General features: G+C 32.6%; 1 protein-coding gene across 4 annotated transcripts in view; it reads left to right on the top strand.

The window, feature by feature from the left end:
• KIZ (kizuna centrosomal protein) overlaps window positions 1–15211 on the top strand; it is a 213162-nt gene that overhangs the window by 167427 nt on the left and 30524 nt on the right. For all 4 annotated transcript variants that reach the window (XM_074287740.1, XM_074287741.1, XM_074287743.1 and 1 more), the window contains 2 exons: window positions 11053–11218; window positions 12132–12197. In XM_074287740.1, the coding sequence (XP_074143841.1) occupies window positions 11053–11218; window positions 12132–12197 (232 nt within the window). The remainder of the gene's footprint in view (window positions 1–11052; window positions 11219–12131; window positions 12198–15211) is intronic.

Raw genomic sequence — 15211 nt, 5'->3', positions numbered from 1 at the left:
GTCTATAAAGAATTAATGATGAATATCATTTAGAAAATTGTTCAGACACCTACTATAGATGAGTAAACTCACAGTACATAGCAGAATTATGGCTGGCTATGATAACATATGTCTATTATTCTTGATACTGGGGAGGCTGAGATTAGTGGATCACTTCAAATAACAAGTTCTCCAATGTTTCCACAATAAGCCCAGTGCAGAATGAGAAGTCCTTGGGAACGAGGTTCCACAAACTGCTTAAGGAAATGGGAACTAATGCAGGTCAGAAATAGAGTATATCAAAGTTCCTGTCCTGGTTGGTAGTAGAAGCAAATTGAATGGATGCTGCTCTTCCAACCTGAGCAGACCCAATGTCCTCTTCATTATCATCACAACATGAACAACAACAAAAAATTTAGTGCTGTGAATAAGAACTAGAGTAAAAATTGTTATCAAGGAGATATATTATGCAAAAAGAAAAATACTGGTTATATAGGAAAAGTAAGGGTAAATCAGTGAAGTCATATGTTCCACTGATAATCCTCTTCCATCAAGAAAAATAAGGGAAGGCTCTGGGTATATTGTGACCTTTTTGGTAAGAAGAATAGACAAAAATTGCATAGAATGGGAAGGAATATATGTGTTGCTGTCTGCATCTTTGGAGGAAATTTCCACATCAATGAGATAAAAGTTTAAGGTCTGAGCATATGTTCTCCTTGGTAGGTAATCTCTAATATAGTTCCCTAAGGATCTATGCTTGGTCCTTTTCTATTTAACATTTTTGTTAATGATTTGAAGAAGGCATAGATGGCATGTTTTTCGAATTTGCAAATGCCAGAAAGCTAGGAGATCTTGCTAATACTTTGGATGATAGACTCAGGATCCAGAAATGGAATATTAAAAGAAGACATATCATCTATACAAGTAAAATAACTGATGCTGAAAGACAGAATGTGTAGAGACAGCTGAAGGGTTATAGGTCTCCAGAAATACATAATTCAAAAATCCTAAATACTTTCATATAAGAAATAATTTAAGAAAATGCTCCAAAACATCTGAATACAGAAAAAATGGCAATCAAAATTGTTTACAGCTCAAAAAAATCTATTTTGCAAATTCTAAGACATATAATTTAACAATCTTAGTGACAACAAATTCTGCATGGGAACAGAAGAAGAAAAGCTTTCAAATATAAAGGAAATTTAAATAGCACAGAAATAGGAGAAGAAAATGAATTAATTTATTCTGAAGAGCAGGTGATAAACCCTGCAAACCTAAATGTTATCAATGAAAAAAAGATGGACTTTTAATAAATGTTTATGATAAATATAATAAAAGAAATGCAATTCAATTATTCTAATTTATAAAAATACAAATATGAGCAAATTTTTTGTTCTGTAAGCATCCCAGATAATCAAAACACAAAGTAAATAAGTATAGTTACTAGGGACAGAATAATTAATGGAATAAATTACCCCCAGAAAATGAAAAGGCAAAAGAAAACAAACTAAATAGAGACCTATGAGGTTAAAAGCAACAACTAAAAATAACAGAGAGACCATTAAGAAATTTTTCTCTACACCAGGAGAAAAAAGGAGAAAGGTGAAGTCATATTTGAAAAAGTAGCAGAACAGGACTGAAACACCATGAATTAAAACTTATACCACACCATCTGCCAGCGAAGCAATGTGTTTGGGGTTTTTGTTTGTTGGTTGGAAAAATATATAGGACAATATATAAGAAAAATATAGAGGGCAATGTTATATGCTCAAATCATATCATTAGTAAACAGTAAAGAAGGAAAGAATTTTTCAGGAAGAAAGGCTGTGGGAAAATGGGTGAAATAGCAAAGGAAGTCTCAATTCAGTAATAAGAGGGGTTCCCATTGAAGAAGATTCCTAAGGGGGAGAGGAAAACGTTCTATGATGATGGGGACTTTAATAGCTCATATTTAAATGTAAGGGTCCTTTAAATGGGCGGTCACAACGCAACAGGAGAATTGAGTGGCCCAGAAGTAATCTCTGTGGATATAGGACTGCCCTGTGGGTGAGATTCTGGCCATATTGAGATAGCTTTGTAATGGGTGACGACTCTCTCTCTGGATGGCTGTGTGTGTGACCTCACAGGCCCTTTATAAGCCCACTGCTTGCAGCCAGTTGCTCTTTTTAGCCTGGCTCCCTAGCCTGGGGTAGCTGAGTCAAGCTGATGGATAGCCCAGAGAGGTAAGGAGTTTGGTAGTGAACACGTGGGTCTTCAGATCAGGTGTTCACTAGGGAGCTAACAAGTCAGGGCATTAAGTCAAGGCATTATGTGAGTAGGTGTAATAAAGGCTTTTAAGATTACACGTGGCTGTTCTTGAGTGTGCTACTGGTTATTAAACTATAGATTCAAGAAATCATGGCCAGAGAATTTTGAAGGCCTCAGAGGAGGCAAGCTGGGTAGAGCTGATACTGCAAAGGTCAGTGGTCAAAGGTACTCTGTTGGGCCTAGGGCAGACCAGTAATCTTAACTGCCAGGAGTGCATGTTACATTTAAACACTAAAATGAGTAAAATATACAGGAATTTGTAATTCAGAGAGACCCACTACTTCTGAGAGAGGGTTGTGCCTTCATAGATAGAATTTTACCTCAGGAAAAGTGGAATTAGTTCTTGAAAACAACTAACTATCCAGAAGAGTAGGAAGGATGGACTCATGCAAATAGGAAAGAAAAAGGTCATGAGGAGGACATGAGGTAAAAATGGATCTCATGATCAGAGTCACAAAGTTATTAGCCTCACTCAGAGAAAGGGTTGTCAAATAAGAAGATGTGAGAGACTTGAGGTTGAGGGGAAGAAAGCATTTGGGGAGTTTTCTTAAAGTAGAGTAAGCAAAAATAACTGGAGGGACAAAAATAATGTTTTTAAAAAGAAATGAAAAAAATCCCTAATATAGTTGTGTGTGTGTGTGTGTGTGTGTGTGTGTGTGTGTGTGTGTGTGTGTGTGTGTGTGTGTGTGTGTATAGAGGGCCACAGATAGTGGAGAACCCTGGACGAGGTATACTTCTTATAAGACCTCTTATAAGGGTCTTATAAGATGCTGTAGTACAGTAAAAGGAACCCTCCCGATGATATGCAGAATGCTATAGTTATGTAAGGATATTAGGATATATAAATCTGAGAGAATTTGAAATAAATGGATTCTATGTTTGACCGTCCACATGAGTCCTACCTCTTCAAAGACCAAGGACTTGGGCTGGTACCAAGATACTCCAGAGAGCTAGTCCGGACTTTACAGGTTATATATACATTTACATAATGTAAATATATAAATGGATTAAACAATATCATCAAGGAAAAACAAAGATTGAATAAGAATAGGAATAAAGAAGAATAAGAAAACAAAACCCCATAATCTTACAAGTGCTTACAAGAAATATATGTACGGAGTAAAAAACAGGATTTTTCCCCCCCACAGAATGAAAATGAGTGGCTAGAACAAAACTTTCCATGCATCAGGTATATTCTTCAAAACATATCATCCTATTAGCCAAGAACAAAAACTCACAGCGTAAACAAGAAAAGTACATTTATGCTAAAAGGAGATATGGACTACAAACCAATATCAATATTAAATTTATAAACACCAAGTATATTGCAATTTATAGTCAAAAGCAAGAAAATTTAGACAGTAATAATGTCATAATAGGAAAATTCAACTTTTTTTTTTTTACAAATTTAAAAATTCAATAGGAAAAAATATGAAATTCAACAAATTTCCATAGAAACTAGATCTAAAGGATTTATGGTGTCTTCTAAGTGGGACTTCCAAAGAACTCACATATATTTCAGCCCCATCTGAAATTTTTAACAAAAAGTGATTCATGTGTTAGGACATAGAGGTACCTAAAACAAATAAAAAGTCATAAATACTAAATACATTCTTAATAGAGCATAAATAAAAACTAATCAGTTGAAGAACCTCAAACTAGGGGAAAAAAACTATCTTACTGTGAAATTTTTGTTTTACTACTCAGTGAGATAGAATTATATTAACTCTTTTAAAATAATTACAATTGTTTACTTAATGATTATGTTGTTCATTCTATTATTTTTCATTCCACTACTCCATTGCAGGCCATATCTCCTCCTTCCTTGCAGTAATATTCTTGTTCTCCTTGTCTCAAGTCTTTCCTCACTCTAGTCCATCTTCCACTAAGCTGCTAAACTAATCTTCCTGCAAGTCCATCATGTCTGTCTGTCTCACTCATACACCACACACCATTTGATAAATTGTTATTGAACTCGCCCTGCTAATCCTTAATATATATGTTATATAATTTATAATATAAATATATACATATAAATATACAAAAAGAGGTAAACCTTTTTATTTTCAAAACATGAATAGAAAATTTTTTAGCATTCACCTTTGCAGAACCTTGGGTACCAAATTTTTTCTCTCTCCCCATCTTTCCTCTAGATAGCAAGTAATCCAATATATATTAAAATGTGCAATTCTTCTATACATATTTTTGAAAAAATCAAATCAAAAAGGAAAAAATTAGAAAGAAAACAAAATGCAAGCAAATAACAACAAAAAAGGTGAAAATACTATATTGTGATCAATTCTCAGTTCCCATAGTCCTCCCTCTCGGTGCACATGATCTCTCCATCACAAGACCATTGGCACTGGCCTGAATCTATGTGATTTATTGTTCCACTGGGCAAAATGGCTTTTCCAACCTTCATCCCTTTTCAAATCTTTTATAATCCCCCTACTTTCCACTTTCTCAGATGAAAAACTTGCCATATTTCAATAAAAAACAAAATTTGAGGCCATCCTAAGAGGTCTCTCTTCTCTCCTTCTCATCTCACATCTCCTAGATATATCACTATCTCTTTATCTTGTCTCACAGTTTTGTCATGGCAAAATTATCTATGTGTACAAGTGGTTCCATTCTATCCCATCTTTTCCAGCATATTGCCCTTCTATCATCTCTACTTTCACTAATTTTCATCTCCTTCCCTATTATCTATTTCATTACTACCTACAAACATGCTCATGTTTCCTCCATCTTTAAAAAAAAGTCCATCTGGGCTATAAAACTGGACATAGCCTTTGATCCAGTATTGCTACTACTAGGTCTGTATCCCAAAGAAATCATAAAAGAGGGAAAAGTACCCACATGTGGAAAAATGTTTGTAGTAACTCTTTTTGTGATGTCAGGAATTAGAAATTGAGTGGTTATCCACCAATTGGAGAATGTCTGAATAAGTTATGATATATATTCCATACATATAATTGCTCTATAAAAAATGATGAGTATACTGATTTCTGAAAGGATTGGAAAACCTAACAAGAGCTGATGCTGAGTAAAGTGAGCAGAACCAAGAGAACATTGTACACAGTAACAGCAAGATTATGTGGTGATCAACCATGACAGACTTAGCTCTTTTCAGCACTAAAGTGATCGAGACTGTTGTGTCCCGCTTTCTAGAGCCCCCAAGTTGGAGTGACAAAATGTACTGTGCTTTCTAGAGCCCCCATGCTAGGGTGTTGTGTGCTTTCTAGAGAGACCCTAAGTTGGGGGTGAAAAAACATATTATGCTTTATAGAACCCCTATACCGGGGTGACAAAACATACCGTCTTAATGGAGGAGTGATTAGGTGAGACTCCTGAGAATGGGTAAAATATGGAGATCGTTTGTTCCAATATATTCCACACCCTTATATACTTTAATACCCTTATATAACTAAAGCAATACTGTACAGGTACCAAGTATATACTGCACACATGAAACCAATAAACAACTTGCTGTTGTTTACATAGTTTGCCACCTGGTATCACTCTTTGCCACCTGATAGCATTCTGCTTCAATCACAACACAGGTCACCACCTCCTGATTTCTTAGGGGAGATGGAGAGTCAATCCAAACATCATTAGCAAGTTCCTCTGGGCTGAAGGTACTTGACCCAGGGTTCCCCCACTATCCATGGCCCTCTACACGACAAATTCCAGTAGCCTTAGGATGAAAAAGGCCATCAACATTCAGAGGAAAAACTATGGAGACTGAATGCATATGAAAGCATACTATTTTCATCTTTTTTGGGGGAAGGGGAATGCTTTTTCTTTCTCATGCTTTTTCCCATTTGTTCTGATTTGTTTTCATAACATGACTAATATTGAAATATGTTTAAAATCATTGTACATGTATAATCTATATTGGATTACTTGCTGCCTTGGGGAGAGAAAATATTGGCAACTTAAAATCTTAGAAATGCGAATGTTAAAAACTATCTTTACATGTAACTTTAAAAAATAAAATCCTATTAAGAGATCAAAAAAAAAAGCCACATCTCTGATTCATCTATCCAATGTTAGCTATTGATCCATATTTCTCCTCACTTTTATAACTAGATTCTTGAGGAAAATTGTCTTAAATATGTTCTACTTCCTTTTCTATCACTTGCCTTCTAGCTGTGCAGTATCTTTCAACCAAATGTACTCTTTCCAAAGTTACCAATGATCTGTTAATTGCCATATCAAATCTCAGTCTCTTTCCTTCTTGACTTCTCTGTAGCCTTGGACACTATCAATTAGTCTCATATTCTCAATACTCTCTTTTTTTTTACCCTAGGTTTTTATAACACTGATCCATTCTGATTCTTCTACCTATCTGACCACTCCTTCTCTGGGTCTTTTGTTGGATCTTCAGAACACTAACCATGAGTGTTCCCCAATATTCTTTCCACAGCCCCCCCCAGCTCCCATCTTTCAGATGATGATTCTCAGATCTGCTTATCTGTCCTTAATCTCTCTTTTTATCTCCAGTCTCACATCTCCAACTCCAAGAGAGATATGGAGAGCTCAGTAACTTATAAAAAAGCCAGAAAAGTTCCAAAGTCTGGTGAGAAATGAGGAGTGCTATATATATATATATCTTACTTATACATAGTTGTTTGAATGTTGTCTTCCCCATTAGACTATGAGCTGTTTGAGAGCAGGCACTTTCTTTATATCCCCAGCACTGAGATCTATTAAGTGCCTAATAATTTGACATTGCTACTTCAGCTATAGAATGCTAGGATTTTGTGCCATATCAAACTCATTTCATCCATATATTATTCTAAACTTGATAAACTGAAAAGTAATCATTATTAATGGAATGCTCTATCATTTTACCAAACCATATTCCTTTCCGGTATACTAATCCCTTGTCTCTCTAAGAGAATGGTCTCATTTCTGTTAGCAAATCTTTTTTTTTTTTTTTTTATATATATATATATTTTATAATATTATCCCTTGTATTCATTTTTCCAAATTACCTCCCCTCCCTCTATTCCCTCCCCCCGACGACAGGCAATACCATACATTTTACATGTGTTACAATATAGTCTAGGTACAATACATGTGTGCGAATATCATTTTCTTGTTGCACAATAAACATTAGAATCCGAAGGTACATGCAACCTGGGCAGACAGATATTAGTGTTAGCAAATCTTTTTGATAGTGACTTTAGGCCACAGCTACTGAGGTAAGAACTTAATATTTAGCAGAAGCAACTGGGACCACTAGAAAGTAGTCTTTGTTTATTTTATATTGAGATCTGTCAAAATAGTATTTGCATGATTTAGACATAAAAGGTCACAGAGGAAACAGAAGAGCAAAGTAGAAATTATCATTCAGTTCTATAGCTAGGATAAGATCTCCTAACTAAACATGGAATAAAGAATAATAGAATATAAAATGAAAAATTCTGATTGTGATTTTAATAGATATTCTTTTGTTTTAAAGAGCTCATATTTTCTTTCAGATGATTTAGGTTTTTAATACCAATTATGTCTTTATTATGAATATGACCTTAGGTAAATCAAATGCTCTGTCTCTGCCTGGGTTTCCTCATTTGTACAAAGACTAGATAAACTCTCAAATTCTTAGAGTAAAAGCTAGGAGGAATAGGAGGAAACTGCAGATAGGTAGGTTTAAACTCTGTGTAAGGAATAAACTTCCTAATAATTAACCCTATCTAATATTAGAATGGATTGTTTTAGGAGGTATAATCTCCATATTCTAGAGCCCTTCAGAAGAAAACTTGAGTATCTTGTTGGGGATGTTGTAGAATTGTTGAGGATATTGTTGAGTTGATTCTTCTTCAGATATAAGTTTTAATAAATGGCCCTTGAGGTCCCCTCCCTTTTAATAATTAATCCCTTTAATCCAGAAATTTAATTTAATACACAATTTAGATTTTAAAAAGCTTACAGAAAAAAAAAGAAAAGAAAAGAAAAAGGGGGCAGCAAGAGTCACAGTAGATAGCGCACCAACCCTGAAGTGAGGACGTGAATTCAAATCCAGCTTCTAGAACTTAATACTTCTTACCGATTGCCTTGCCAAAAAAAAAATTAAATTAAGTGTGTAGAATATAAACCATACCTATTTTTCAGAAAAAATAACATTTTCTAAGCAACTTCATTTCAGATGGAAATGTTTTTATTTTTTTTAATCTAAAAGTGGTACATTTTAATTGTTAAAGCTAAGAAGCACTAACAGAAAAGTTAGATCATCCAGAATAGACCTTTGCCTATGAGTAGTAACCATAATACAATTAAAAGTAAATATGTAATTGTATTTAATATATACTTTAACATATTTAACATGTATTAGTCTACCTGCTATCTGGGGGAGGGGTTGGGGGGTAGGAGGGGAAAAATTGGAACAAAAGATTTTGCAAGAGTCAATGCTGAAAAATTACCCATGCATATATCTTGTAAATAAAAAGCTATAATAAAAAAGTAAATATGTAAACATTTAACTACAGCATTGCCTTTAAAATATAAGTGTAAAAGACATTGGTGATTTTTTTTTTTTTTTTTAGCTTAGCCAGACTAGTATTTACTGCCCAAGGTAGAATCTGGTATTACTTTCTCTCATTGTTCTGATGAAATTTTACCTTAATTAAGCTTCTCTAAGAAATATTAATAATGTTACTATGTTTTTACTTAATCACTACATGTTTTTTCGGAGTCATCAATTTTGTAAAATAGTCAGGTTGAGTTTATGTAGATGTGTTAATCCATCTTCTTTTAAGGAGATCATGCAGTACTATATAGGAAGAACTATAAAAATAGACCAAAGGAACAGTTCATATCCCATTTCTGCTACTTAATAGCAATATCAGCTGTCATTTATATAGGTTTTCTATATGCAGTGCTTTGCAATTATTACTCCATTCAATCCTCATAACAACCCATGGAGGTAGGGGATATGATTATCCCTATTTTACAGATGGGAAAACCAAGGTAGCCAAAGGTTTAAGTGACTTGCTCAAACACGCTCATTTAACTAGTAAGTACCTAAGACTACTTTTGAACTCAGTTCTTCCTGACTCTAAGCTGCTCTATCTTCTGTAAAAGGACCTGCAATACTTAGACCCTGTATGAGGGTTAGCCCATTATTTAACCTTCTGGGCTCAGCTTCCTTTTTTCTATGGGAAATTAGACTAGAAGACTTTGTAGATCCTTTCCAACTCTATCATTCCACTTCTAAAATTTAATAATCCTATTAAATCTTTCCCCTCATTTAAAGCCCCTATTAACTGCTTCTTTTATTGACTTTCCTGGTTGAAAGTAATTGCTGTCTAGCAGGGGTTTGGGAATAACTTCAGAAACTTAAAAATTGCACTAAAACTTTTGGAACATCCCATAGCTACAAAATAAATACAAAGTAATTTCAAGAGGGGAAAACTAAAAGGCTCAGAAGTGGCCTCTTTAGATTGCACTTATGGCAAGCTTTAAAAGAACAATAATTTTCAAGAGGCAGAGAAGAGAGTGATCTAAATCTAGAAGATATTATCTAAAGACACCAGGATAACATAGAACAGCCAGTAGGCCAGTTTGGCTAGAATTAGAGGACTGGGAGTATCTGCAAGTTTGTTATATCAATTATGAAAAATGTATGTGAAAGGACTTAGCAAACTGTAAAGCATTATATAAATTCTAATCACATTGAAAAATTGAAGGGAAGGAATGATTACTTTGAAGGCATTATCATGTATTAAATAGTATCCAATTGGCTCAAAAAACTTTGAGTAAAACTTTTATTTTTAGTTGTTATGAAGACTTGACCAAAAGTCTGTGGGTGCTAACCAAGCATCACTATTGACTATGTGACTTCAAATTTAAGTTTTCCATCTGTAAAATGGGATTGAGCAAACTTGTTCTCTACCACCATCGAAGAACCAGATCAGATTATATATGTAATTACATTTAGAGCTCTTTGAAAAAAAGATAATTTAGAAATACTCTCAAATAGCCCAAGTTAATTTAGGGAAAAGTATATAAATTTTTACATCTTACATAAAGCTAATATAGGTGCTCAGTGTAAATAATCTCTTGCTTAGTGCATCTCTATAGAGAAGGCTTTCTACAAATTGAGGGTAACTTCTGTAAAGTTTGGAGAGGGCAGTCTTTGAAAGATAGGAGAGTCTGATCATCACCTTTCTTCCAAGTACCTTTCTCAGCCTAAATCAGCACTAATTTGAGTGATTTTAATTAAGAAGGTATTTTCTTCTTTGCCATTTTTTATCTCAAAAAAGTGTTTAACAGAAAAGTAATCTTCTAAGATGGTATGAACTCTCTTTCATTCTGTCTCTCTTTGTCTCTGTGTTTTTTTTGTCTCTATCTTTTCTGTCTCTACCTCTATGTGTATCTCTGTTTCAGTTTCAATACATTTGTATATACATAAATATTTTTGATTTGGTAGGATACTGTGTTCACACACAAGGGAGAACAAACCAATCCAGATTAGAAAATAATAAATACATTAATAATCTACTCTCCAATCTAAATGGCACAATATTGTATATTGTAGAAAATATATTTTCAAAATGAAAATAATTGTTCATGAATTTTCTTGTCAGAATTGAAGTATGATATAAAATAATAAGAATTTTAACTTAATTTGAAGATCATTTTTGTTAAATGTCAAGCCCCAAATTATTTTTAACTGATATATCACAGAGACCAAGGGGAATGTGGCAGCAATTTATTTTTATTTCTTTGTGAAAATGTGTGTGTGTTTTAATACTGTAGGCTACAGCATTATTGAAAAAAGCCCTTACAGAAGAGTGTGAAGATAGGTCGTCTATTCACAGTAATGAATCATCTTGCAGCTTGCCATTTATTCTGAATGACAATAGTGAAATAAAGCAAGCAAAACATGTTCAATGGCTTGACAGCATTGGTACAAGGAAACAAGGTAACTATTGTTAAAGAGTCTTTCCTAGCAAAAATGCATTCATTTGATACTGTTTCTCAAGGTATATTTATAAATAAACATTGAAGACCATAGAGTAGTAATATTCTAATTTTTTTGAATAAATCTTTCAGTTTTGTAGTTCCCTTGTGATAAAAATGTCCCTTCCCATTCTAATAAGAAATATTAGAGAAATATTAAGGAAATATCCACCAAACTTTGCACTATATTCCTTCCCCACCTAAACTGTAAATATTGGATAATAATTTTGCTAAATTTTGGAATTTCTGGGGAAAATGCATTTTTTTAAAAGACATTCTTCTTTTGTGGCCAGAGTTCTTATACAAAAGTAGAAATTTTAAAAGTGGAAAATATTCCATAAAATGCTATAAAGTATTTTAAGGATCAATTAATTGAGCTTGTTTCTTTTTACTATCCTGAAATTACTTCTTTTACTCTAAGCATTATGTTATTACTTCAGAGCATTTCTCATTAAAGAATGAGTCATATAATTTAGCTGTGGTATATTTTACAGTAAATGTTCAATTTTTAGTTTAAGAAATTTGTGGTATTCTATTATTAATATTAATAATACTTTTAATCTAAACCAGTTATAATATTTCCAATATTCTTGTTAGATGTACACTTTTGCTATTGAAAAATAGGGAAAATATAGGTTGCTCTGTGTTTTAAATTCTGTCAGAATTTGGATATTTCCATTGAAGTTCACAGAAAGAGTAGAAATATTTGACTATAAAGTTCACAGTAGGTTTCCTGTTTAAGAACAGTATTGGATAGTTTAGCCCAATAAACAAAAGATAATGAAAGTAAAGAATTAAAGGGAATGGGTCTTGAAAGAAAACAAAACCAGATTGATCAGTGTGACTTTGAAACATGTTGTCTGTTTCATTTTCAGAAGTCACTAGCGCATGTGAAGATGAGAGCAAGGAAGAAAGCTTGATAGAAAAGATTCCTATTACAGGTAAAAGTAATGGTTGTCTAACAGTCTCAAATACAGTATCCCATTTTATTATATAATCAAAATATTCTCTTTCGGGGGCTTGTGAATTTCACTAACAGTAAATTCAGCTAATACATATTAAGAAGAAAGATTAAACATAATATCATGAAGTAAAAGCTTATGTCAACATAAACCATGGTTGAAAATGACAGTGTCTTATTTAATTCCTTGTAATCATGTTATACATTTAAACCATGTGAATATCATCTGTCATTTAGCCTTTCAGGTCCTAGTTATGTGTGTTAAAAGGTCAGTCTCCATGGGGAAGATCCAGTAATTATATGACAAACTACAGATGTTTCTGATTTGATTCTTTTCTTTTCTGTAGTAATTGAATGTGTATCATTAGAATAAGAGTAGGGAAAAAATGTGCTAGACAAGAAGCCATGCTTGTGCCTCAGTTACAAAGCCAGTATGATAATTTAAAAATTTTAGCAATAAGGTTTCATCAAGCCTTATTAAGATCTCCCTGGAGTAGCTGTATTAACCTTGTTTAAATGGAATCTGAATGATAGCATTACTTTTTTGGTCTTAAGATATCAACAGCATAAATTAGTATTCTGAACAGAGTTCTATTTGTCATACATATAAATTTACTATTACCTTATTTTGTAAAGTGGTGCAGTAGTACTTCATTATAAATTCAGAGGTTTGACTTTTAAATATTTATGTAAGCATATATACAATTGTGGATACTGAAACATGTATCTGCATCTATGGTATTTTTTTAATAAGTAGAAAAAATAATTTTGTAGCACAACTCATGGCATTTTGATTAATACTTTAAGAAACATGTTCATGATTAGCTCTGACTTTCAAAAAATTAATAGAAGTGATTCTATGTAAATTACATTTGTCAATATTTCTTTTGTAATAATGTTTTTTTTTTCCTTTTAAACTTTTATGCTAGAATTATTTTTCATTTCTTTTGAATTTTGATTTGTAGAAAATGCTGATAGGAAAGGTTCAACTCATTCTCATTAATGGGAGCAAAGGTATGAATAGTACAAAATAGCAAATAATCTAAAAATCATTTTTATTTAGATTTACAACATGTGGGAATTTCCATTTGAATGGATATATGTGATGTACTAGAAATTTTCTTCAAACAAAATAACAGCACATTATTGGTTTTAAGAAGAGATAGAAAAATCTAGCTTTCCCATTCTGTTCCTTCTTTCATGAAGTCCTAGATTATTAAACCTAGGCTAGACCTTAGAAATTAGTTATCGTTTCCCTCCAACTATTCCTTGCCAAGAGTAAACTATTATTCCTTAAATTAAATCTAAGTTTACTTTCTGTCATATGCTCTCTTGAGTAAGAAAAAACAGATGTTTAGGTTTCATTGTAAACAGATAAAGGTCAGTTGCCAAAAGAAATGAGTAATTACTTAATAAGATTGGATTTTAGTTGTCAATAAATTTGAAAGCAAGGTGAGAATAAACCACAATTCACTTAATCCATCACTAGATAATCAAGAATTGACAATTTTTTAAAGTGTAGATTTGTGTGTTTGTAGTTCTATATATGTAAATGGCACTTAAAGGTTTATTCACATTTGATTCTGGTAATATATGTATTTAAATGGCTTCCTATTGGAAAACATGTTTTGGGTTTGATATCTTTTTTTAAATAAGGTTTTATTGAAAGTTTTTTTTTTTTTCTCAAATCTTCACAACTTCCCCAAGTATTTCTCTCCTCCCTCCCTAAGCACTATATTACGTGACAAATAGTATTTTTTAGAGAAGGAAAAAAAAATAGCACAACTAACTGATACATTGAGAAAGTGCAAAAACACGTGCAAAGTTTTATAACATCTGTGGTCCTCTGACAACCACAAAAGGGTAGGTTGGGAGTATCTTCTCATATATCTTAAGTCCTGCTTAATCTTAATAATTTTTTGCATATGATTTTTTTTTAGCATAAAACTCTTCTCTTTATATATGTTATAACTGTGTATATTTTTTTAATTTTGTTTACTATATTCTTTATCAGTTCATAGAGATCTTTCCATGCTTCTCTTTATGTATCACACATTTCTTTTCTTACAAAACTGTAATATTATGTTCATGGACCACATTTTGTTTAGCAATTCCCCAATTCATAAGCATCATCCAATTCTTTTTTTTAATCCAATTCTTTACTATAAGAAAAAATGCTTCTATAAATATTTCAGTATATATGAACTTTCTTCTTTTCCATGGCTTCCTTGGGACATAAATCTGGTAGTAGAATCTCTGTTCAAAGGATGTGAATATTTTTGTTTTATTTTTATAACTCCAAAGTGCTTTCCAAAATATTATACATTTCACAGCTCCACCAACAATATATTGATGTGCTTATCATTCTACAATTCCTCCAATATTGAGTGTTACCAATTTGTTATTTTGCCAATTTGCAGGGTATGAGGTCAAAATTTCAGGGTTGTTTTGATTTATATTTCTCTTATTATTAGTGTTTTGGAGCGTTCTTCCATATGGCTGTTCATTTCTTTGGTCTTTGGGAAATGACAACTTGATATTTTTCAAAGCTATATTGGTAATAATTTAACTCTGAACATTTTCTTGATGGTCCAGTATCTCCACAGATAATTTGATTCCTTTATTTTATCTGGATACCCAGAGATTATTGCAGTCCATGGCACATGATAGACATTTGGTAAACATTTATTGATTGATTAGTGAATTGATACTTTGCCCAGTATTTATTGCTTATTATTGAGAGGCTGAGCTGTCTTATGAAATAAATAAGTTTGGAGAATTTCTTGATTTTTTCATTTTGTTATAACTAACCTCCTAGTTTTTCTAGTTTACAACAATTTTTCCCTTTTATTAAAGTTACCTATCTTTTTAAAGACAGTAAACATTTGTAATTTTCAAGTATATAATACATTTAATTATTTAGTTTGAATAATATTTGATGTTTAAATAGCTTGAAGGTTTACCACACACACACACACACACACACACACACAC

Source organism: Sminthopsis crassicaudata, chromosome 2, assembly GCF_048593235.1.
Source record: "Sminthopsis crassicaudata isolate SCR6 chromosome 2, ASM4859323v1, whole genome shotgun sequence".
Lineage (NCBI taxonomy): Eukaryota > Metazoa > Chordata > Mammalia > Dasyuromorphia > Dasyuridae > Sminthopsis > Sminthopsis crassicaudata.
Note: the sequence above shows the minus strand (reverse complement) of the source record. Positions and strands in the feature narration are given on the sequence as shown.